Below are 22,352 nucleotides of genomic sequence, written 5' to 3'. Positions count from 1 at the left end.
AATGTGGGTCATACCTTTTTTCTCGGGGCTGCTTCAGCCTAAAAAGACGGGAAACTTAGATCTCCATTAAGAAAGGATCCACACTAACAGGTTTGTTTTCATGCACATGAAGCTTTAGCTTAATATTTCATTAGAGTTCTATAATCTCTTACCCAAACTCAAGGGGGCAGGTGTATTTGAAATTCAGAGCCATTTGCAGTTTCTATAATAAAATAAAGGTATACAAATAGACTCTGTATCATGTAACACCCCCAGCAATGCCTATGGCAAGTGTGTAACGAAACCTCAGTAAATCTGCAGAAGACCATGTATTCCCAGTTAAGTGCAAAATGAAGGCATCAATTCTGGTCAGGTTTCACATTCAACAAAAAATTTTCAGAATTTTTGGATAAGAGATTGTGAACACGTTTTCTGCCTTTGCACTCTTCATACTGGGATAAACTAATTAAACCAAAGACTGGTTGTTACAACAGAACTTCAGCCCAAGTCTCTTTTTATACTATTTATGGTAAATACACAGAACTTAATTTGTAGTTTCAGTACACTTTCATATACAAAGTGAGAAAAACATAAATTCATCTACACAGAAAACTTGGAAAAAAAAAAAAAACAACCCATACATCAATCCTAATGAGCAAGAGGTTTCAAAGATAAAACTGAGCTGAAATTCTAGAATCATATTTAACTACAGTTAACTGGACACGGGAGCACTCAATTTATGAAGGTATGAAACTTAGTGGGGAGAAACATTTTTAACAAGGAAAATCTGTTATTTTTTAAAAATTAAACAAATTTTTAAAAATAAAATTCAGATCCCAAACAATTAGGAATCAGAAAATAGGTTTCTTACCTTTTGTTTCCAGAAGGATGTGGGCTGAACAGCAAGGTGGGTTATTCAATCTGACGTTATGAAAAGTAATTGCTTCTTAAAGTTTTTCCTTGGTTAGAAAATAACAAACTAATTATAGGCTCCCTACACTATTCTAAGGGAACATAAATAGGGAGAGAAAAGGGGAACAATTCAGGGCTACTTTTTTAGTTGCAAAACGGTACAACTTTCTTCTTACAGCTGCCAAAATGGGCAGAGGTTTAGGGTTCATTTCCTAAGACTGAAAAACAAGTCTGCATCTGCCCTCACAGCGCTGAGCTATCTGGTCTGGTGCCTATCTATATTCTATAAATATGCAGCCAAGTCCTCTGATCTTCAGACACCCTATTATCAGACAGTACTTTCTATACCTCAATTCTGACGTTTGGACTACTCAAGTTTTTAGCAGAACACAGCTTTCAACTTAGCCTAAATGCACTCAATCTTCACTGAAGGCAATTTTTCATCTTGATCTGGTTTCCAACACATTCAATGAACATAGGCTTAAGTTTAGCTTACATTAAACTTTCCAAAATTAGTTGTTTAAAAATACTTATACTCTATACATGAAATAGTTAAAATCCTTCCACTTCTTGAACATTGTATTTTGAATTCCTACATAGAAACTTGTAACATCCTTAATCTAAACCAAGTTACAAGTGCAATCTTAGGTTTTAAACTTAACATCCCTGATCTTCCTCCTTACATTCCACAAGGCTCATCTAAATGTTTTGGTTGGGTGTCCTTATGCAAATCCCTTAGGGCCACTTCTATTACCAAGATTATGTCTAGCTTTTCCTAGATTTCGAAATTATGTCACTTCCATAGTGGTCTTAAATTCAGCTTCCAACTCTTATTAGCATCCAAGGCAAATGCTAATATTTAGTTATTTCTTTTGGGTGCAGAAAAAAGTGTTTTGATGGTTTTGACTAGCTATGAGGAAATCAAAAGAAAAAGATTAGGGATTTTAAGTAAAAATCTCCTCCCCCAACTCATTGAAAATTTAGCACCAAGGGGCTATCAAATAAAAAGATGCAAGAACGAGCAGACTAAGATATATATCACTGCTTTGGTATGTTCTGGATACAGAATATTATAGTTGAGAAGGGTTTGCAAGGCACAATTATAAAGAAGGCCCAGCTTCTCATGAACAATAAATAAGCAGTTAAAATTCTAGTGTATTACATTTCAGAAAAAAATGTAATTTGTGTTAAGAGTTCTAATCTGCACTGAATTTAACATTTAATACTTACCAATTTTTGAGAAAAGCTTGAAAATCTCAAAGGCTATCTCCAACTTAACATTAACTAGTCACTACCCGATTCTGCACAAAGCCTATGTTGTCTAGATGATCACCAAAAAACAAACATCTATAAATTTAATCATTTTTATCAAAGTATGGGAAGATTATCTTTCAGAAAATAGATCACCCATTTAACATATTATATACACAATTGCCTTATTCTTACCTTATCTCCCCCAAAAGACTTTTATAATTAACAGTTAAGATGGCTAATTCCATTTATTAGAAATAATCTTTCAAGAACCTTTAATTTACTAACATGTAACAGAATCTTATCAAAGTATTAACTGATAAACTAGTCACCCAATTAAAATTTTACATGAAGAGGAAAAAGGACAACCATGCATAGTTTTTTAAAAAATGTTTATTTTTTTTCAAAGAAAAACGGCAATAGCCAATTGGAAACCTACTTATTCTTCAACTCCAATTTTGTTCTTTAAATTTAGAAGTGACTTACTGATTTACTATTTAAACAAACCCCCCCTTTCCCCTTTAAATGTTTACCATCTACTCGTGCTGAATCCTTCCAAGGAGATTGCTCCAGCGTATTATCTCCAGGTCCTCGCTTTGCTCCTTTTACCAAAAAATGCAAAACACAATTCCATCGTGCATCTTAAGGGCTCCAATCGTCAAAAATAGGAAAAAAAAAAATCTTTGGAATAGCCAATTAAGTTGAATAAAAAAAAAAATATCCACACGAATGCGGTTTGGTTGGGGCAGGAATCCACTCCTATGTTCCTGGTAATCTGATCCCGCTCCATGAATCCTTGTAATTCATCCTCCCTATCCTATCCACATTATGATTTGAATCCAATGATCCAGCTCCAAGGATTGGGATCCAGTGAGCCCTCTCCAATCCAAACCTTTATAACCAGCAAAACCAAAAAAGAGGAGGCAAAATGTTAGATACTGTAATCAAAAAAGGTTTCTGGGGAATGATGAGTTATGTCTGTCATCAGTTTAACAGATGTACATCAATAACTATCAAATTCCCCAAAACAAGTTTCTGAATGGTGTTCAGATAAATTTTAGAAACTTAATCATCATAGAGACTAATTGGAAGAAGCATTTTATATTTACAGTTCAACTGATAATGCCAACACTTGTTACTGTACAGCGTATTACAGGTTTTGTGGTTGCAAAAAGTTATGTAGTTGAAAAGTTTACTTGTACTGCTACCCACCCTAAGTCTAAACTAAACCTAATGCTCCCATCTGCAATTTAATTTGTAAATTAAAGTGTTTTAAACATGAGTCAATTATGAATATTAGTTTAAAAGGGGAAGGTGAGACTTAAAAGTATTCCCAACTAGATTATCTACACCAATACACTGGAATTCTATTTTGCTTTCATTTTGTCTTAAAAAAATGAAATAGCAACGCTATATCAGTCACACAGAGGACATGCAGATTTAGCAGTATTGATATTATACTCTATCTGGTTGGAATTAAAGACACCCTGTACCCACATGTACACCAACAGCAGGTCACACATTAACAGTTGTAACTAAGCACTGTGACAAATTAGCCAGTTCTTCCCACATTAGTCCCTATTAAAACAAAAAAGGGGGGAAGGGAGCAAAATAAACTGTTACAAAATGGGCAATATAATTTTGCCACAATTGCCAAGGTTTAAAGAGCAAAGCAATTGTAGCTAAAGATAACTGCATAAGATGTTTGCAAATGTTTTAAGGTAGATGTATATATATATATAATCACTTTCAACCCTTGCCTTTTAGTATAAGGTCAATACTGCCAATTTCATCTGTGACAATAGCACTTGGAGTCATACCATTGCCTCCATTATTGATCTGATCCTCCTCAATCCTCCTTTTGACAATCCTAAAATGATTGAAATGTGCTCCACAATCCTTAATCCAAAGCATTCTTAATCCATCTCTTCAGATATGTCTACAGAAAGACACATGAAAAGCAAGATAAACATAAGAACTTCCCCAGGTAAGATAACCACAAACACCCCCAACATCCCAGTTCACACAAACCAGAGCAGAATAGACATTTACACAATATCACAGTCTGAAGAGCATGGAGAGTTAACTAAATTTAAACAATCCTGTCTATGACATCACTTAAAATACAATTTATCAGACATGAGGGGAATGTAGATGTTAGGAGCAAGGGGATATTACACAAGAATGCAATTCAACACTTTAGCCCATTCTGAACAAAACAGTTTGAATTAAAAAATGAAAAGATTGTACTGAGTAAAGGAAAACTGTATACAACATGGGTTCTACAAAAAGTGTCACCAATCATCTTATGTACGAGAGCGAGATCTGCTATGACGGGGAGAATAGCGTGGTGATCCTCTGCTTCTCCTTGGGGAGTAACTGCGACTCCTGCTGTTGCTTCTGCTACGGCTTCTGCTACGACTACGGCTTCGAGAGCGTGATCTTCCATAACTTGGACTTCTGGGCCCATCAACTTTAACCCGGATGTAGGCAGTTTCTCCCTATTGAATAGACAGAACTTTCGATTGAAAGATCTAAGCTTTCACCTGTCTTCAGGCATGCTGAACGAATACAACGTAACTAAAACCAGGAATCTGGTACTTTACTTGGACACCCTTGCCTGAATCTTACCTTCAAATTCCACTGTTTAGACCACTGTATCCAATTCTGGCCAAAAAAAAGAGTAAATGTAAAACCTACCTCATGAGATCTAAACTTAGTGTTATCCAGTTTTCGAACTGCATAGGTCATATCTTCTTTCCGTACAAACTCCACGACACCAGTGCCATCTCGGTAAACATCAGCATAACATACATCACCTGCTTCACGCATGTGATCCTTTAAATCCTGCCAGCTTCCACTTGGAGGCAGTCCTAAAAAAGTATTTTTTCAATACCAATCACCCTACATTTCGCATTAAACATAAATTTACACTAGAACAAGGACTACTTTAAAATAAATGATTAGTTCACGGTCCTAGGTAAAGAGCAGTTCATTAAAATCCTGGAATCCGAAGTCCAAAAATTATGTCAAAATCTTCATATTCTAGGTATCCAACCTAATGGTAAATTAAATAAGTAGTATATTGGCGTCATCTCCACTACGGTAATCTTCGTTTACTAAATTCACCCAAGAAACTTAAGTAATTTACGACGTACCACAAAAACTTGAATTGGTCAAAACTGGTCACTCAAGGAGAAACTTAAAAGTGGTTCCTGTCCCTTCTCAACACCCCTCACGAACAATAAACTCACCGGAGACAACCACTCTGTTTTCAGAACGCCTGGACGGGGGGCCATAGCGGCCTCGGGGAGCCCCGCCACCTCCACCCCCGCCGCCGCCTCGGCCTGTACCACGGCCGCTTCGAGGAAACTCCACCCGCAGACGGTATCCATCGTAATCATAGCCGTCGCGACCATACACCGCGTCTTCCGCGTCTCTGCGTGATCATAGAAAGCAAGAGATTTATTTAAGAATAAGGCCCGGGAGGGGCCGCTAACTCAGTCAGGAACTAGCGGCCCCCGCACATGCGCACCCAGCGTGGAAGAGCCCACATGCGCTGCATAATAGGAATGGCCCCTCCCCCACCCAGAAGCACGCCAGGCTCCCGACCACTACACCAGCCCTCGGCGCCTCAGTTTCCCGCTCCGAGACGGAGAGTCCGCTCTGGGGACGTCCGTGGGCCCAGCCACCAGAAAAAACACCGCGACTCGGCTCCTTACTCGGTTCCTGCATGGGCGATATCGTCTTACCCCCAACCTAAGAGCCCACCTCCCCATTCTCTGTATCAAGGCCTTCCCCAAGTACTCCAACTTATTGCCTCAAGACGGCAAGCCCCGGGCCGCCTCACCGAGGGTCCTCGAACTCAACGAAGGCGAAGGGCGGTCCTCCGCGGCGATTCTTGAGATCGATGTCGCGGATAGCACCGTATTTGTAGAACACGTCCTCAATGTCCTTGGTTCGGATGTCTGGAGGTAAGTTACCCACGTAGATGCGGCAATCGTTGTTCCCTGCCGGGCCACGAATCACACCACCTCCCGACATGGCGGCGACGAAAAGCGCGGACTCGAGCACAGGCCTTCCCACCAAGCCTAGCGCACGGCAGAGCAAGCCCGCAGCGACACCACGTCTCCCGCGGCCCCTCCAAAATGGCGCCTTTATCAGCTCGGCGCACGGATATGGGGGGAGGGAGGAAGAGAAGCGGGAGGAAGCAGCTATTCGATCTCAGTACGCACGCGCAAGAGCGTAACGGGTGCCGCGAAAGGTACGCTCACGCATGCGCAACGTCACCCTCCGCGCGAAGGGAGAAAAAAGTTCCTCGCGTTCCCGATTGGCAGAGTGGTTTGCAAGCGAATTGACTATCCGTTTGGTAAAAATTAAACACAGATTCCTCCTTAGAGGGGTAACTAATCCCTGACGAGCCTTAAAAGATAGTTTTTCCGGGAATGAGTCTCTTTTTAAAACAAGTCCGCGCCTTGAATGCATTGGGTGAAACCTAGCCTTGAGTCTTGTCCCACAATGCTCTGCGGTGTTAACGGCCTTTGGCGGGAAAGCCTGCTGGGGGCGGAGCTAAGGGGGGAGGGACCTGGCGGTTGCTCCGGAAACGCGAACATCCTCGGAGAGTGGGGCTGGTTTGGGAGCTCTGATGCTTGGGATTCAGTCCCGAGCCGAGACGTGACTTTGTCTTCCTGCCCTTTCTCCTCCGCACAGGCGGCGGTTTGCTTAGACAAGTGTCTAATTTAGAGCAACCCAGCTTAGATTACTTAGTAAATACTCTGCGCTAAGTACCGTTCTGCTGTGGGTTCAAACCGTAACTTTGTGTAGCTCGCTTGAGCACACCTTGTTCTAGTGGCAGTGGTTCGAGCCCTGAGAAGTCAACCAGGACTCAGATTTCAGCCTCTCTTTAATCGCCTACCGGTTAAGCCTAGCGCAGAGGAGAAGTCCGGTGAAGGTTTGAAGAGGGAATTGTGCCTGTTGCCTGTCCAGCCCTTTTGGAGATTAAGAAAAAGCGTGTGTGTGTGTTTGCAGAATCCTGAAGTTTGTACCTCTTTCTGAAGTCACCCCCGGACCTCTCAGGTAGTATATAGACAAAATGTATATAGAGCAAAATGGATGTGTGAGAACTGTGACCCTCGGAGACCACAGTTACTGCTCAGGACTGATCCCACTTGCATGCTGGCCCAGGGAGATAAGAACTTGTTACATTTTTTTCCCAGAGACATCTGAAATCTGGATTTTTTTGTGAAATGTTGGGATTTTTAAATATTAGTAATGAATTCCATTTTTAAGAAAACCCTGCCGCGATATATATGCTAAAACATCTGCATCCTGAGTTTAAGGGGGATTTTTTTCATACTGTGTATTTGCAATAGGCCTCAAGGGTGTGAGTCATTGATACCCTAAAACATTATTAAAACTGGACTAAGGGGGTGCCTGGGTGGCTCAGTGAGTTAAGGCTCTGCCTTTGGCTCAGGTCATGATCTCAGGGTCCTGGGATTGAGCCCCACATCGGGCTCTCTGTTCAGTGGGCAGCCTGCTTCCTCCTCTCTCTCTCTCTCTGCCTACTTGTGATCTCTTTCTCTGTCAAATTAAAAAAAAAAAAAGTATAACTGGACTAAAAACTCAGGGGAAATGGGAAAATAAGGGGAGAGAAATTAAGATGAAGTCATGGGTAAGATTACTATACAAAATGCCTGCAGTAATTGCCTGGCCACTTACTAAAGGCGGACTACAAATTTAACTCCAGTCATCCCAGAAGTCATAGTAAAGAAGGAAAAACAAATATATTCAAAATCCTAAGTGCTGGGGCGCCTTGGTGGCTCAGTTGGTTGAGTGTCTGCCTTACGCCTGAGTCATGATCTCCGGGTCCTGGGATTGAGCCCCATGTCTGGTTCCCTGGTTAGCGGGGAGTCTGCTTCTTCCTCTGCATCCCCACCCCCCCTCATTCTTTATCCTCTCAAATAAATAAAATTTAAAAATTTTAAGTGCCTTTGAGATTAAAAAATAAGTAGGTTGTTTAGGAGGCCATGTTTTCTTAGTTCTAAAAGTTGATTGCATTTTACTGATGTCTCTGATTGATCCCATAATAGCAAATTCAATTTGATTCAGAACAGATTCATAGAAGATCTTTGGTAGTCCTTGAACTCTCTGTGATGGGTTCCAAAATTATGCATATATGTACATGTACGTTTTCGTTCTTTCTTTTTTCTTTTTTTTTTTTAAGATTTTATTTATTTGACAGATCACAATTAGGCAGAGAGGCAGGCAGAGAGAGAGAGAGAGAGAGAGAGGAGGAAGCAGGCTCCCTGCTGAACAGAGAGCCGGATGCGGGGCTTGATCCCAGGATACTGGGACCATGACCTGAGCCGAAGGCAGAGGCTTTAACCCACTGAGCCACCCAGGTGCCCCGTACATGTATGTTTTCTGCAAAGAGGATTTGAATTGTTTTTTTTTTTTTAAGATTTTATTTATTTGACAGAGAGAGATCACAAGTAGGCAGAGAGGCAGGCGCAGGGTGGGGGGGGGTGGGGAGCAGACTCCCTGCTGAGAAGAGAGCTGATGCGGGGCTTGATCCCAGAATCCTGGGATCATGACCTGAGCTGAAGGCAGAGGCTTTAACCCACTGAGCCACTCAGGCACCCCGAGGATCTGAAATTTTAATCAGATTCTTAAAGGGGTCAGTAGATTCCCAAAGGGAAGAGAACCTCTGAAACTTTTAGAGGGAAGGACAGATTGTTTATCTTTTAGACCACCCTTCATTGATTATCCTTCAATGATATTTTTGAAACTGAGGTTTTAATTTAAAAAATTAATAATTTTTAAAATGAGAAGCTGACCAAAAAAGACACTATTTCAACAAATTTATTCAGTTTCTAGCATTGTCCTATTCAGTTAGTAGCAGAAAAGATAGGAGTTTTAAAAAAAATTTTGTGTATATCATATATTGATTTTTTCATTCAATCGATATTCAGTGAGCACACTTTTTGTTTTTTTAAGAATTTATTTATTTATTTGACAGAGAAATCACAGGTAGGCAGAGAGAGGAGGGAAGCAGGCTCCCCGCTGAGCAGAGAGCCCAATGGGGCTCCATCCCAGGACCCTGAGATCATGGCCTGAGCCGAAGGCAGAGGCTTTAACCCACTGAGCCACCCAGGCGCCCCAGAGCACACTTATTTTATCCATCCACTCAGAGTTATTTAGGTTCATCTGTTGATTAATGTTAAGTTAATGATAACTGAGGTGATTTAAACATAGGTGCTTTTAATTCCAAGGTATTTTTGTTGCAGAAATAAAAGAAAATTGTGAATTTGATTTATTCTTGTCCAATTTTGTGCAATCACTTCTGATGTTCAGTTCAGAGGAATACAAATAGAATTTAATATGGAGTGAATAGGACATTCTTGTTCCTCTGTTGACTTACTGACTTACTGTACTTGAATGTAACCAAATTATAAATTCTGGGGTCCATAATGAGGGCAGAATATAGCAGGAAAAATCTGAATGGCTGTTTACCAAGGTCTCCCAGGATGACATTAGTTTGGTGATTATATTAAAGTTAAGGGTGGGACTTTTTTTTTTTTTAAGATTCATTTATTTCGGAGAGAAGAGCATGAGTGTGGGGGTGAGGGGCAGAGGGAGGAGAGAGAGAATCTCAAGCAGAGTCCTCCCCCCTGCCCCCCCCACCCCCCCACCCCCAGCACAGAGCCCACCGCAGGGCTTGATCTCAGGACCCTGAAGTCACGACCTGAACTTTTTTTTTTTTTTTTTTTAAGATTTTTATTTATTTATTTGACAGAGAGAGATCACAAGTAGGTGGAGAGGCAGGCAGAGAGAGAGAGAGAGAGAGAAGCAGGCTCTCCACTGAGCAGAGAACCTGACGTGGGACTCGATCCCAGGACCCTGAGATCATGACCTGAGCCGAAGGCAGCGGCTTAACCCACTGAGCCACCCAGGCGCCCCACGACCTGAACTTTTAAACCAGGAGTCAGAAGCATAACGGGACTGAGCCACCAAGGTGCCCCAAGGGTGTGATCTTAATATTAGTATTGCAGAGTTGATTAACATATTTTGGTTTACAAGAGTGCAAAACAAGAAAGCAAGCTGGGTGATGGGGAGTGGGGGGAACACATTCATTTTGGGTAACCAGGATGCTCAGAACTGTTTTAGCAGGTGTGAAAAACAAAATCAGGCAGTTGCTTAGTAAATGAGGCAAACTGTTTTGAGAGAGCTCATTCAGTGGTGAGACCTGAAAAAATGATCCCCGCCCCCTTCAGAGTATACCTCTTTTAAAACAGGAAAATTTGTAACCTGCGGATTTTGTGTGTCTGTTCCGTGGATAATGGTGCTGGGTAAAGATTAGCAGTTTTTGTTTTTGTTTTTGTTTTGTTGTTGTTGTTTTTTAAAGTAAGCTCAACATCCAGCAAGGAGCTCAACACAGAGCCTGAATTTAGGACCCTGAGATCAAGACCTGAGATAAGATCAAGAGTCAGGCTCTCAATCCAATGAGCCCTGGCAATTCTCTTTCTGTAGACTGATCTTCACATAAAACTTTGTTTAAACAGATACTAGGCATTGATTAGATGAGATTACATCCTCATTTTAATTAGGGTTTCAGAGTGTTTGTCAGCTCCTCAGTTACACATTCACTGGCAGTTTTAGGTCTGGTTCCCACAGCCAGCTAATTTATGAAGTATACATTTTACTAGCTTAATCCTCAGAAGTTGCCTTATTTTCAGCACTGTTGTTGCTGTTTATAAAAAGTTACTTCCTCAAAAAACTTTAAATGCTTTCGACTCAATCTAGTAAATATATACTAGTGTCAGCACTGTATTTTACCCTAGAAATATATACTTGAGGGAAAAAAGGGTTGAAGTCACACAACCCAGTGTTTCAGTTATTTGCCAAACACTTAAATTCCCTAAACCCATGGTGATAGTTATGCAACTCTGTAAATATGCTAAAAATCACTGAATTGTACACAAAGAGACTGAATTGTATAGTATGTAAATTATCACTCAATAAAATTGTTTTTCAAAACAACTGGGAAAAATTATTTACAAAATCAGCAATATCACTCTCCAGTACCATTTCTCTTAAAGGCATTATTGGGGATAGAGGGAGTATTGGAGATTAATTTGTCCTGAAATATGGCCTTCCAAATCTGGAAATTCTGTTTTCCTTATTCATGTGTCAATCCCTACTGTCTTCCTTGGGGATAACTGTTATTTTTACTGGGTAAAGAGACTCAGAGATTAGGAGTACTTGAGTCTACGGGGCGCAGGAGTTCCCCCCAGGAGCAGTTGATTTGCATGACTCTGTTCTGTTGTTCTACTTATTTTAGTGCTAAATATTCTCTGAAAAAGGAAGAAATAGTATATATCTTTTTTATTTCATTTACATTTGTCTTCTCTCTAGCAAACTATATTGAGGGACAGGTTTCTGCTGTAACTTCTTTATTACCAGTAAAATCTCTGTTAAAAATGAATATTATTGACAATTTACTGACTGCTTTTTGAAAGAGGTGGGCTGTTAGATCAGCAGAATGTTGTTTCTATGGAAACCTCATCCTGTTGCTACCAGTGGATAGACACAATGGATACAAGGATTGCTTTCATTCCACAGTATAAAAATTATGGCCACTTTACAGGCCCAAATAAGTCCTTTAATAATATAGTCTTGGTACTCTTATTTGAGGACTGGCTTCCCTCAAATAAGGATTCTTTGACTCCTATTGTTTTGTTTTTGGCTAATTCTTCCCATCATTAATAATAACAGGGCATGATTTTGCCAGAAACCAGCCCTTAAAATGATCTGTTATAAAGAGATGTATTTTCACCACGTCTTCCTATTAATATCATGACTCCCTCTTTCTGGTTAGTTCTTCCCCTTAAAAATTAAAACTGCAAATCATGTTGTACATTTCCTAATTGGAATAAATGGCTCTTTCAGGAATTTTATGAAAAACATAAGCAGTTATGCTTTATTTGCCAAAAATGCTACCTTTTTGTGACAGATCTTATAGTGTGAGTCCTGTAAAAGTGTAAGCTATGATTATTAGTAGTAATACTGATATTAGAGGTTAATAATGCTACCAAGTATGTTAGAAATTATTTCAATAAAATTTTTTGAGGTTTTGAGAGCATCACTGTTTTTTTCCTCTGTTGTTTTAAAAGGTAGCCCAGATTAGCTGAACACTCTCAGAATTACTTTTCTAGATTTACTTGCAGAGTGGAGTTGTTGCTACCTAGACTATATGACCCGCAAGCCTCAAATATATACTACCTGGCTCTTTAAGGAAAATGTTTAGCAATCTCAAGCCGAGAGGAAAATGACTTGCTTTTGTGATTTTTACTTACACTGAATTCAAAGATTCAGTTTTGGGGCCCCTGGGTGGCTCAGTGGGTTAAAGCCTCTGCCTTCAGCTCAGGTCATGATCCCAGGGTCCTGGGATGGAGCCCCGCATCAGGCTCTCTGCTCAGCAGGGAGCCTGCTTCTCCCACCCCCCCACACCCCGCCCCCACTTCTCTGCCTGCCTCTCTGCCTACTTGTGATCTCTATCTGTCAAATAAATAAATAAATAATCTTTTTAAAAAAAAATTCATTTTGTCATGGCCTCTCTTTCTCTCTTCCTCTCTTCCCCACCCCGCAGGTGTTTTTGTCATGGGTAATATTTTACATTGTTAATATTTGTCACCATAAGTAATACACTTTTTAAAATTAATACATTTTTTTAACGCACGCTTCATCAGCTGTTACTATAGTTTAGCGATAGGGTACCAAGACCTGGTGGAAACCAACTGCCCTACCAGTGGGAACAGCCTTGAGGAGGAGTTGTTGCTCTGCTCCGCTCCGTTGGGTCGCATTCTTCCGTACCGTAGTCCAGTTGACTCAGAATTACCGGCGCAAGAGTGCAGGGTTGTGTAACCATTCTTGCACTGAAGAAACGTGGCATGCAGAGTTCATAACAGGTTTTGTTCTAAGTAAATATATGTTACTGTCCGTTCACTGTTGAATTTGCAGATGAAATTTCCAAAATTTGCAGATTAGATTCTACAGTTCTGGGATCCCACTGGCTTTCAGGTTGGTGCTGGCACCTCCATGCTGGCCCCAGAGGTGACACCTCTGTAGTCTACAATCTAGACCCATGCCCACGGGGTCCCTTCTTGTCTGGCCTCCACCTGCTTCCACTTGGCCAGGAGCCACTCTGCCTCACCAGTTGTAATTCCTTCCAACTTCTTTTCTTCTCTTTGTGGAATCCAGCCTTGAGGGGAGAAAAAAAATATTTTCCTTTGGCTCAGAGTCTCCATTTCTTGTCTTGGGATCTCTCTTTATTTATGATGATTGAGAGTGAGAATGTTTGGAAGAACTTCCTCTCCTTTCTGCGGGAATATAACCTCTCCCTCTCCTCCACCAGTTTCATCAGGTCTTAATGAGCCAACATGGATATATTTTCTGAAGTCTGGATTGTTCACGATTAGTACCACATGTAGGACCTTCTCAGTACATAGTCAAGAATGAGCCTTGCCAGGCAAACATAGTCCAGGACATTTTTCCTTTTCTAGTTCCAGTTCCTCTAATAAGAGATGAAAAACAAGTCTGGATATCCTTTATCCTTTATCTGCTGGATTTCAGTTTCTGCTACAGTGCAGGTCACATCTTAAATAACATACTCATCCCTACGAAAACATATCTACTTCAGTAATGAGATAAGAAATATTTCTATCTGGGCGCCTGGGTGGCTCAGTCAGTTGAGTGGCTGCGTTCAGCTCAGGTCATGATCCCAGGGTCCTGGGACTGAGTCCCATTAGAGTCCCTGCTCGGCAGAGAACCTGCTTCTCCCTCTCCCTTTGCCTGCCGCTCTGCCTACTTGTGCTCTCTATCTTTCTGTCAAAGAAATAAATGAAATCTTAAAAAATATATATATTTCTATCTGTACATTCCTAAGCCTCCATAATAATTTTACAGTGTTGGAGCGCCTGGGTGGCTCAGTCAGTTATGCATCTGCCTTTGACTCAAGTCATGATCCTAGGAGCCTGGTATATAAGTCTCACGTCAGGCTCCCAGCTCATCCCCTTCCCTTCTGGGAATGGGCTTTTCCCTCTACCCCAACCCCCGCTTGAGTTCCCTCTCCCCCCAAAAAATAAATAAATAAAATCTTTAAAAAAAAAAAGTTTGGTTGTTTTTTTTTTTACAGTGCCATAGCATGTATTCACCAAACACAATTTATTTGCCCAAGTGATATATTCAGCTTCTCAATCTTAAAATATTTGCATTTAGAAAAAAGCTTTATAGTTTTTCCAAAATGAGCAAGTGAGTGTTACTTTTTTTAAATTTTATTTTATTTATTTATTTGACAGAGAGAGATCACAAGTAGGCAGAGAGGCAGCCAGAGAAAGGAAGGGAAGCAGGCTCCCTGCTGAGCAGAGAGCCCAATGGGGCTCGATCCCAGAACCCTGGGATCATGACCTGAGCCGAAGGCAGAGGCTTTAACCCACTGAGCCACCCAGGCACCCCCAAGGGGGTGTTACTTTAAATGTGCAACTAGGAAGCCCCATTAGGTAAGCTTCTTAATACAAAAGAAATAGTCTAAAGGATTATTCAGATCTCTCACCTTTATGGATACAATAACTGCTTATCTAATGTGGTTTTTTTTTTTTTTTTAGCTTCAACTAAATACAGATTTTTTTTTTTAAAGATCTTATTTATTTATTTGACAGAGATCACGAGTAGGCAGAGAGGCAGGCAGAGAGAGGGGGGGGCAGGCTGAGCAGAGAGCCCGATGCGGGGCTCGATCCTAGGACCCCAGGATCATGACCTGAGCCAAAGGGAGAGGCTTTAACCCACTGAGCCACCCAGGTGCCCTCAACTAAATACAGATTAAAAAAAAAAAATTTATAGGCATGTCTTTTAATAATGTTTTATCAAGTCACAGTTCCAGAAAGTTTCTTATAAACTCTTAGTTTGCAAGTACACATATGTTGGGACTGTAGTTACAATTCCATCTGACAATGTACTGTTCAAATACTCTGATTGCCCCTTAAGAAAATCTCTCTCTAGATGTTGATGCAGCAATTTGTATTCAACTCTCTGAATGCCAAAGCCACACCCCCACACATTCAGTCTTGCCTGCAGAGCTCCCATCATTTTTGAGCCTCAGAGGAAGTACTCATTGGGGATAAAGCAATAGAAGCTCTCACTAAGCATGATTTGCATTGTGTCAGATTATTAAAGTGGTTTCCAAAGTTTACACTGCTAGTAATGCTTTAAAAAAAAAAAAAAAAGACAGAAAGAAAGAAACTCCCTGTATCAACCAATGTCTGTTAGGTAAGCCTTCAATAATGAAACAACTCCAGAAATTTCAGTGACTTCACAAAATGTTTCCTTCTACCTGTCATCTAAAAGCAACCTTGGGTTGCTTTCCCTATCTGATTCTGGAATCCAGAACTCTGGTCTGGCGTGATGGACTTTTCTTTAAATCCCTTATACCACCTACTAGCTATGTGATTTTACACAAGTTCCTTGACTTGCGTAAACCTCTGTTTCCTCATCTATAAAATGGGGATAATAGTGGTACTTTTAGAGTTGTTGTAAAGATTAGAGTTGTTGTAAAGATTAAATGTGATCACATATCGAAATGAACTGGTAGTTGAGGGCCCTGCACACGAAATTTCTCCCGAATTTCACACTGCTTCTTACTTGGGCTCTGAACACCTGCACCCTTGGATTAACAACATTTGCACTTCAGATGTTGGTCCACTTTACTATCCTTTGGATGGAGAAATAAATGAAACTCAACTCTGTCTTTTTTTTTTTTAATTAAAGATTTCATTTTTATTTATTTGACAAGACAGTGAGAGAGGGAACACAAGCAGGGGGAGTGGGAGAGGAAGAAGCAGGCTTCGTGCCGAGCAGGGAGCCTGATGTGGGGCTCGATCCCAGGACTGTAGGATCATGACCTGAGTGGAAGGCAGACACTTAATGACTGAGCCACCCAGGCGCCCCATCTCACCTCTGTCTTGTGGCTAACTTGATATTGTGAGGATACAGCTTAGAAAGTAGGTTAAAGTTCTTGTCTTAATTTTTTTTTTTTTTATTGTATTCAGGGGGGAGATGTGGCCTATGCTGGGGGAAAAAAATTTCGAGAAAGTCCCTCCATGTATCCTAGAGAGAAACAAGTGTCCTTGGCCTCTAGGAGAATACAAGACACATCCTTTGGTGCTACCCAAGTACATAATTGGATGTAGCTCTTTTGCCTTTCTGTGTTTCTGAATAATGTCTCCCTTGTGGAAAAGCTGACAGGATGATAAAAACCACCTGATTAATGTAATGCTTTTCTCTGTTGCTCAGGGCTTATCCGTATGTAGATGCAGGTGTGTTTTTAAAATAACTAGTTGGAAGAACATCCCATGTTCCTCCTTGCTGATCTGTTTCATGTGCTGTGCAATGACCTATTCTTTTAGCAGTACATTTGGAGGTAAACAGATCTGAATTTGAATCCTAACACCTTCACATGCTCATTATACTACCCTGGACACCTAAATGAATTTCCTTTTCTTCATCGGTTTATCTCTTCATGTGTTCATTCTCATTCTGAACATTTATCGAGCACTCTTGCTATGCCAGGCCTTAGGCTGGATGGACTTCAGGGGTACAAACATAAGGAAATATATATGACACCAACCCAGGACAGTTTGCTTTTGGTCTACTATGGTAGCCTACAAAGTTTCCTAACCACTCATACCATCATTAAAACATTTTTGAGGGGTGCCTGGGTGGCTCAGTGGGTTAAGCCTCTGCCTTCAGCTCAGGTCATGATCTCAGGGTCCTGGGATCGACCCCCCGCATCGGGCTCTCTGCTCAGCAGGGAGCCTGTTCCTCCTCTCTCTCTGCCTGCCTCTCTGCCCAATTGTGATCTCTCTCTCTCTGTCAAATAAATAAATAAAATCTTTTTAAAACATTTTTGAGCACAAGCCTCTCATGTATGTACATTTTTATATATCATGTACATGACTTCTATACTATTATATTGTGTACATAATAAGACATTTGATTCAAAAGCATGGTATTTTAGGGGTGACTGGGTGGCCAGTCTATTGAGTGTCTGACTTGACTTTGGCTCAAGTTGTGATCTTGGGGTTGTGGGATTAAGTCCTATGTTGAGTGCTCGCTTCGGCAGCACATATACTAAAATTGGAAGTCCTATGTTGAGCTCCCTGCTGGGCATGGAACCTGCTTAAGATTCTCTCTCTCTTTCTTTCTCCCTCTGCCCCTCCCCACCCACTCTCTCTCTCAAACAATCATAAAGTATTTTATCACATACTACCTGGGTGCATACACCCAATTTTAAAGGCCACTGGTCTAGTGGTAAGCTTTTCTGGACTTCACTTTCTGTTTCGTTGTTGTTGTAACATGATTTAACCCATTTACCATAGGCCAGCAGTGTTTCAAATGGTGGAACGTCTACTGGTTGTCAACTCCTTTAGTCTTCTGCTTGCTGACTTTGCTGTGAGGCCAGAAATGGTGGTGTTGGTCTTGGCATCACCAGTACATTCTCATGTAGATACCACAATGCCAGATCCCCAGAGCTCATCTTTTCATCTTAGTTTTGCCACAGAGGGAGCAAGTGTACTTTGAGTGGTGGCTTATTTCAATCTTCTTCACTATTTTTCTGAGGGAGGCAGCAGAACATGTCCCATATTTTCCAATGGTTCCAACCCTCTTGGTGTGTTTAGCTGTGTCCCCGCAAACTAGGTCTGAGCCCAGAGAGAAAGAGATGCAGTTAAACTTCACTTTCTTCATTATTACAATTGTGATGATGATGAAATCTTTCTCATGGTATTTTTGCTCATTTATTCACTCAACAAATCTCATTGAGCACTCTCCAATATTAGATTCTGTCTGAGGGACTGGTGAAATAGTGCTAAGTGTCAATTGTATTTTTTTAATGTCTAAGGGGAGACCTCTGTTGGAAGGGGTTACTGTTTACACTTACTTATGTTTTAATTGATGTTCAATATATTAAAATTCTTAAGTTTTAAAATCGAGTTTCTCTTAAGTCTTTAAGACCAACTTAAACATATTGGTAATTATTAACCCTATCATATGTTGTATAAAGATAAGATCCATTACTTCTACTTATTCTGTAATTAATGTTCAATTAATGCTTACATTTAGAAGATTAAATCTTCGAGGAGAGAAAATGGCATCCACGGATTACAGTACATACAGCCAAGCTGCAGCCCAGCAGGGCTACAGTGCATACACCGCCCAACCCACTCAAGGATATGCACAGACCACCCAGGCATATGGGCAGCAAAGTTATGGAACCTATGGACAACCCACTGATGTCAGCTATACCCAAGCTCAGACCACTGCTACCTATGGGCAGACCGCCTATGCAACTTCTTATGGACAGCCTCCTGCTGGTTATACTACTCCAACTGCCCCCCAGGCATACAGCCAGCCTGTCCAGGGTTATGGCACTGGTGCTTACGATACCACCACTGCTACGGTCACTACCACCCAGGCCTCCTATGCAGCTCAGTCTGCTTATGGCACTCAACCTGCTTACCCAGCCTATGGGCAGCAGCTGGCAGCCACCGCACCTGCAAGACCGCAGGATGGTAACAAACCCGCTGAGACTAGTCAACCTCAATCTAGCACAGGGGGTTACAACCAGCCCAGCCTAGGATATAGACAGAGTAACTACAGTTATCCCCAGGTACCTAGGAGCTACCCCATGCAGCCAGTCACGGCACCACCATCTTATCCTCCTACCAGCTACTCCTCTACACAGCGGACTAGTTATGATCAGAGCAGTTATTCTCAGCAGAACACCTATGGGCAGCCGAGCAGCTATGGACAGCAGAGTAGCTATGGTCAACAAAGCAGCTATGGGCAGCAGCTGCCCACTAGTTATCCCCCCCAAACTGGATCCTACAGCCAGGCTCCAAGTCAATATAGCCAACAGAGCAGCAGCTACGGGCAGCAGAGTTCATTCCGACAGGACCACCCCAGTAGCATGGGTGTTCATGGGCAGGAGTCTGGAGGATTTTCTGGACCAGGAGAAAACCGGAGCATGAGTGGCCCTGATAACCGGGGCAGGGGAAGAGGGGGATTTGATCGTGGAGGCATGAGCAGAGGTGGGCGGGGAGGAGGACGCGGTGGAATGGGCGCTGGAGAGCGAGGTGGCTTCAATAAGCCTGGTGGACCCATGGATGAAGGACCAGATCTTGATCTAGGCCCACCAGTAGATCCAGATGAAGATTCTGACAACAGTGCAATTTATGTGCAAGGCTTAAATGGCAATGTGACTTTAGATGATCTGGCTGACTTTTTTAAGCAGTGTGGAGTTGTTAAGATGAACCAGAGAACCGGACAACCCATGATTCATATCTACTTGGACAAGGAAACAGGAAAGCCCAAAGGTGACGCTACAGTGTCCTATGAAGACCCACCAACTGCCAAGGCCGCTGTGGAGTGGTTTGATGGGAAAGATTTTCAAGGGAGCAAACTTAAGGTGTCTCTTGCTCGGAAGAAGCCTCCAATGAACAGCCTGCGGGGTGGCATGCCACCCCGTGAGGGCAGAGGGATGCGGCCGCCCCTCCGTGCAGGTCCAGGGGGCCCAGGAGGTCCTGGGGGCCCCATGGGTCACATGGGAGGCCGTGGAGGAGACAGAGGTGGCTTTCCCCCAAGAGGGCCCCGGGGTTCCCGAGGAAACCCATCCGGAGGAGGAAATGTCCAGCACCGAGCTGGAGACTGGCAGTGCCCCAATCCGGGTTGTGGAAACCAGAACTTTGCCTGGAGAACAGAATGCAACCAGTGTAAGGCCCCGAAGCCTGAAGGCTTCCTTCCACCACCCTTTCCACCTCCTGGCGGTGACCGTGGCAGAGGTGGCCCTGGTGGAATGCGGGGCGGAAGAGGCGGCCTCATGGACCGCGGTGGTCCCGGTGGGATGTTCAGAGGTGGCCGTGGTGGAGACAGAGGGGGCTTCCGTGGTGGCCGGGGCATGGACCGAGGCGGTTTTGGTGGAGGAAGACGGGGTGGCCCCGGCGGACCCCCTGGACCTTTGATGGAACAGATGGGAGGAAGAAGAGCCGGGCGCGGAGGACCTGGAAAAATGGATAAAGACGAGCACGGTCAGGAACGCAGAGACCGGCCCTACTAGACGCAGAGACCCCGCAGAGCTGCATTGACTACCAGATTTATTTTTTAAACCAGAAAATGTTTTAAATTTATAATTCCATATTTATAATTTGGCCACAACATTATGATTATTCCTTGTCTGTACTTTAGTATTTTTCACCATTTGTGAAGAAACATTAAAACAAGTTAAATGGTAGTGTGCCGAGTTTTTTTTTTTCTTCCTTCTTTTAAAGATGGTTGTTTAACTAAGACTAAATAATGGGAACCCCTTGTGAGCATGCTCAGTATCATTGTGGAGCACCAAGAGGGCCTCTAACTGTAACAATGTTCATGGTTGTGATGTTTTTGTTTTTGTTTTTGTTTTTTTAAATAAAATTCCAAATGTTTATTAAAAAAAAACAAGATTAAATCTTCAACATTAGCATATTAAGTAAGTAGTTTATCAAGTTTCACTAAACATTTAAAGGAAATACATATTTAATATAACTGATTCTCTCAAACCCTTCAAATTCCTAACAAATTCCTAAAATTAGTATTAGGATTCAATGCAGGAAACTGACATACCCCAGGTGTCTTAAGAAGAAAGGGGTTAAATATAGGAGATTAGATACTTTGCCAAATTGTTGGAAGCAATGGAGGAGTGAACTCAAGGCATTCTCTCTTGGTGTGACTTCCAGAACACTGCAGAACTGATCTGTCAAGAATGTTGCTTTCTGGGGCACCTGGGTGGCTCAGTGGTTGGGCATCTGCCTTTGGCTCGGGTCATGATCCTGGGGGTCCTGGGATCAAGCCCCACAGGGGGCCCCTTGCTCAGCGGGAAGCCTGCTTCTTCCTCTCCCACTCCCCCTGCTTGTGTTCCTACTCTCGCTTGCGTGCTCTCTCTCTCTCTCTCTGTCAAATAAATAAATAAAATCTTAAAAAAAAAATGTTGCTTTCTCTGCCACAATTAGGAAAGTGACAGGAGGCCAGAACTGGACTTTGACAAAAAAAATCCAGCAGTGTACTGCCTGAGATGCCATTCAGGGGTCATAGAACTGGGACTAGGAAGTCATAGTAGGCACCACCACAATTGCCTTGTCACTGAATTGTGCTGTTGGGCCACTGCTGTGATTGTTTCTCAACACTCAAGAAACTAGAGACTGAATACTGGCACCCAAATTTTATCAGCACTCCACACTGCCAAGTGTCAAAAAGATGGACTTTGCCACGCTTCTGTCTTACTTGGTCATTGTGGCTCATGTGTATGTGGTGGCTCTTTTAAGTGTATTGAAACCTTCAGGAGGAAATGTGTCATGCCTTCTCTTTTTCAGCCTGTAGCACAGGCACACCCAAGTTGCTCCGTAAATACACACTGATGCTTGGGTATTCAATATATTGACATTTGATACTGTGGTTTTGATGTTCTGGTTTTGATTATCCTAATCTTCCATCTCCTTCAGCTTAATATCCAGTATGTCAACCATAAGCAACTGAGCATGCATAGTAAGTATTATTGAAATGGGAAAGAAGAACTGGATCATTTCCACTGGCAGTTGGTCAGAGACATTCATGGATATTACTATGTAGCTATTTCGCTGCTGATAATAGATCTTCAGGAGTGGTTGTCTGTAGCAAAAAATTTTATAGTTTGTTGTATTAGGGCATCAGTACATCTAATTGGTATAAGTTCATTTACATCCTGAACCCTCACTGTTTAAGTGTGTTGGGAATAGTAGCCATATATGGCACTTAGAGCCATCATGCAAATTTAATACTAAGCAAAATTTCCCGATGTAACACTACTTGCCTACCCAATAATTATAAAATTCTATTTAGAAAATTACCCAAATTCTCATCAACTTTTCAGATTAAAATCACAAATAATCATCATACCTTTCCAAACAAGTGTGGTTCTAGAAGACCTGGTTTTTAGATGGCAGTGTAGAGACATTTCTGTCCCATTGTCATCTCAAAAAATACAAGAACAAAGACCAGATACAAACTCAATCTTTGATAAAACTTAGGAGACATCTGAGGCATAGACAGGGAAATAGAAAGTGGGAAAAGTAGAAAAGAGAAAGTGGAAG

The 22,352-nt window shown here is 41.9% G+C and overlaps 2 protein-coding genes and 1 long non-coding RNA gene across 3 annotated transcripts; 1 reads left to right on the top strand and 2 right to left on the bottom strand.

Moving 5' to 3' along the window:
* Positions 1 to 2,517: 2,517 nt before the first annotated feature.
* On the bottom strand, positions 2,518 to 4,322 carry LOC122906537. The gene is made up of 2 exons (XR_006384557.1): positions 3,963 to 4,322; positions 2,518 to 3,034 (listed from the first exon to the last, which is right to left on the bottom strand). It is a non-coding gene; the product is annotated as an uncharacterized LOC122906537 (long non-coding RNA).
* An 8-nt stretch (positions 4,323 to 4,330) lies between these two features.
* SRSF1 (serine and arginine rich splicing factor 1) lies at positions 4,331 to 6,316 on the bottom strand. Its single transcript, XM_044248603.1, has 4 exons — positions 5,993 to 6,316; positions 5,397 to 5,581; positions 4,843 to 5,015; positions 4,331 to 4,643 (listed from the first exon to the last, which is right to left on the bottom strand). Exons 1-4 carry the CDS (start codon positions 6,184 to 6,186, stop codon positions 4,449 to 4,451), a joined length of 747 nt encoding a protein of 248 aa, XP_044104538.1. The 5' UTR covers positions 6,187 to 6,316; the 3' UTR covers positions 4,331 to 4,448.
* Positions 6,317 to 18,315: 11,999 nt separating this feature from the next.
* Positions 18,316 to 20,482, top strand: LOC122906535 (RNA-binding protein EWS-like). The gene has a single exon (XM_044248601.1). It carries the CDS (start codon positions 18,341 to 18,343, stop codon positions 20,306 to 20,308), a length of 1,968 nt encoding a protein of 655 aa, XP_044104536.1. The 5' UTR covers positions 18,316 to 18,340; the 3' UTR covers positions 20,309 to 20,482.
* Positions 20,483 to 22,352: the final 1,870 nt, after the last annotated feature.

The sequence above is a fragment of the Neovison vison genome, chromosome 5 (assembly GCF_020171115.1).
Source record: "Neovison vison isolate M4711 chromosome 5, ASM_NN_V1, whole genome shotgun sequence".
Lineage (NCBI taxonomy): Eukaryota > Metazoa > Chordata > Mammalia > Carnivora > Mustelidae > Neogale > Neogale vison.
This window is presented reverse-complemented; position numbering and strand designations above follow the sequence as displayed.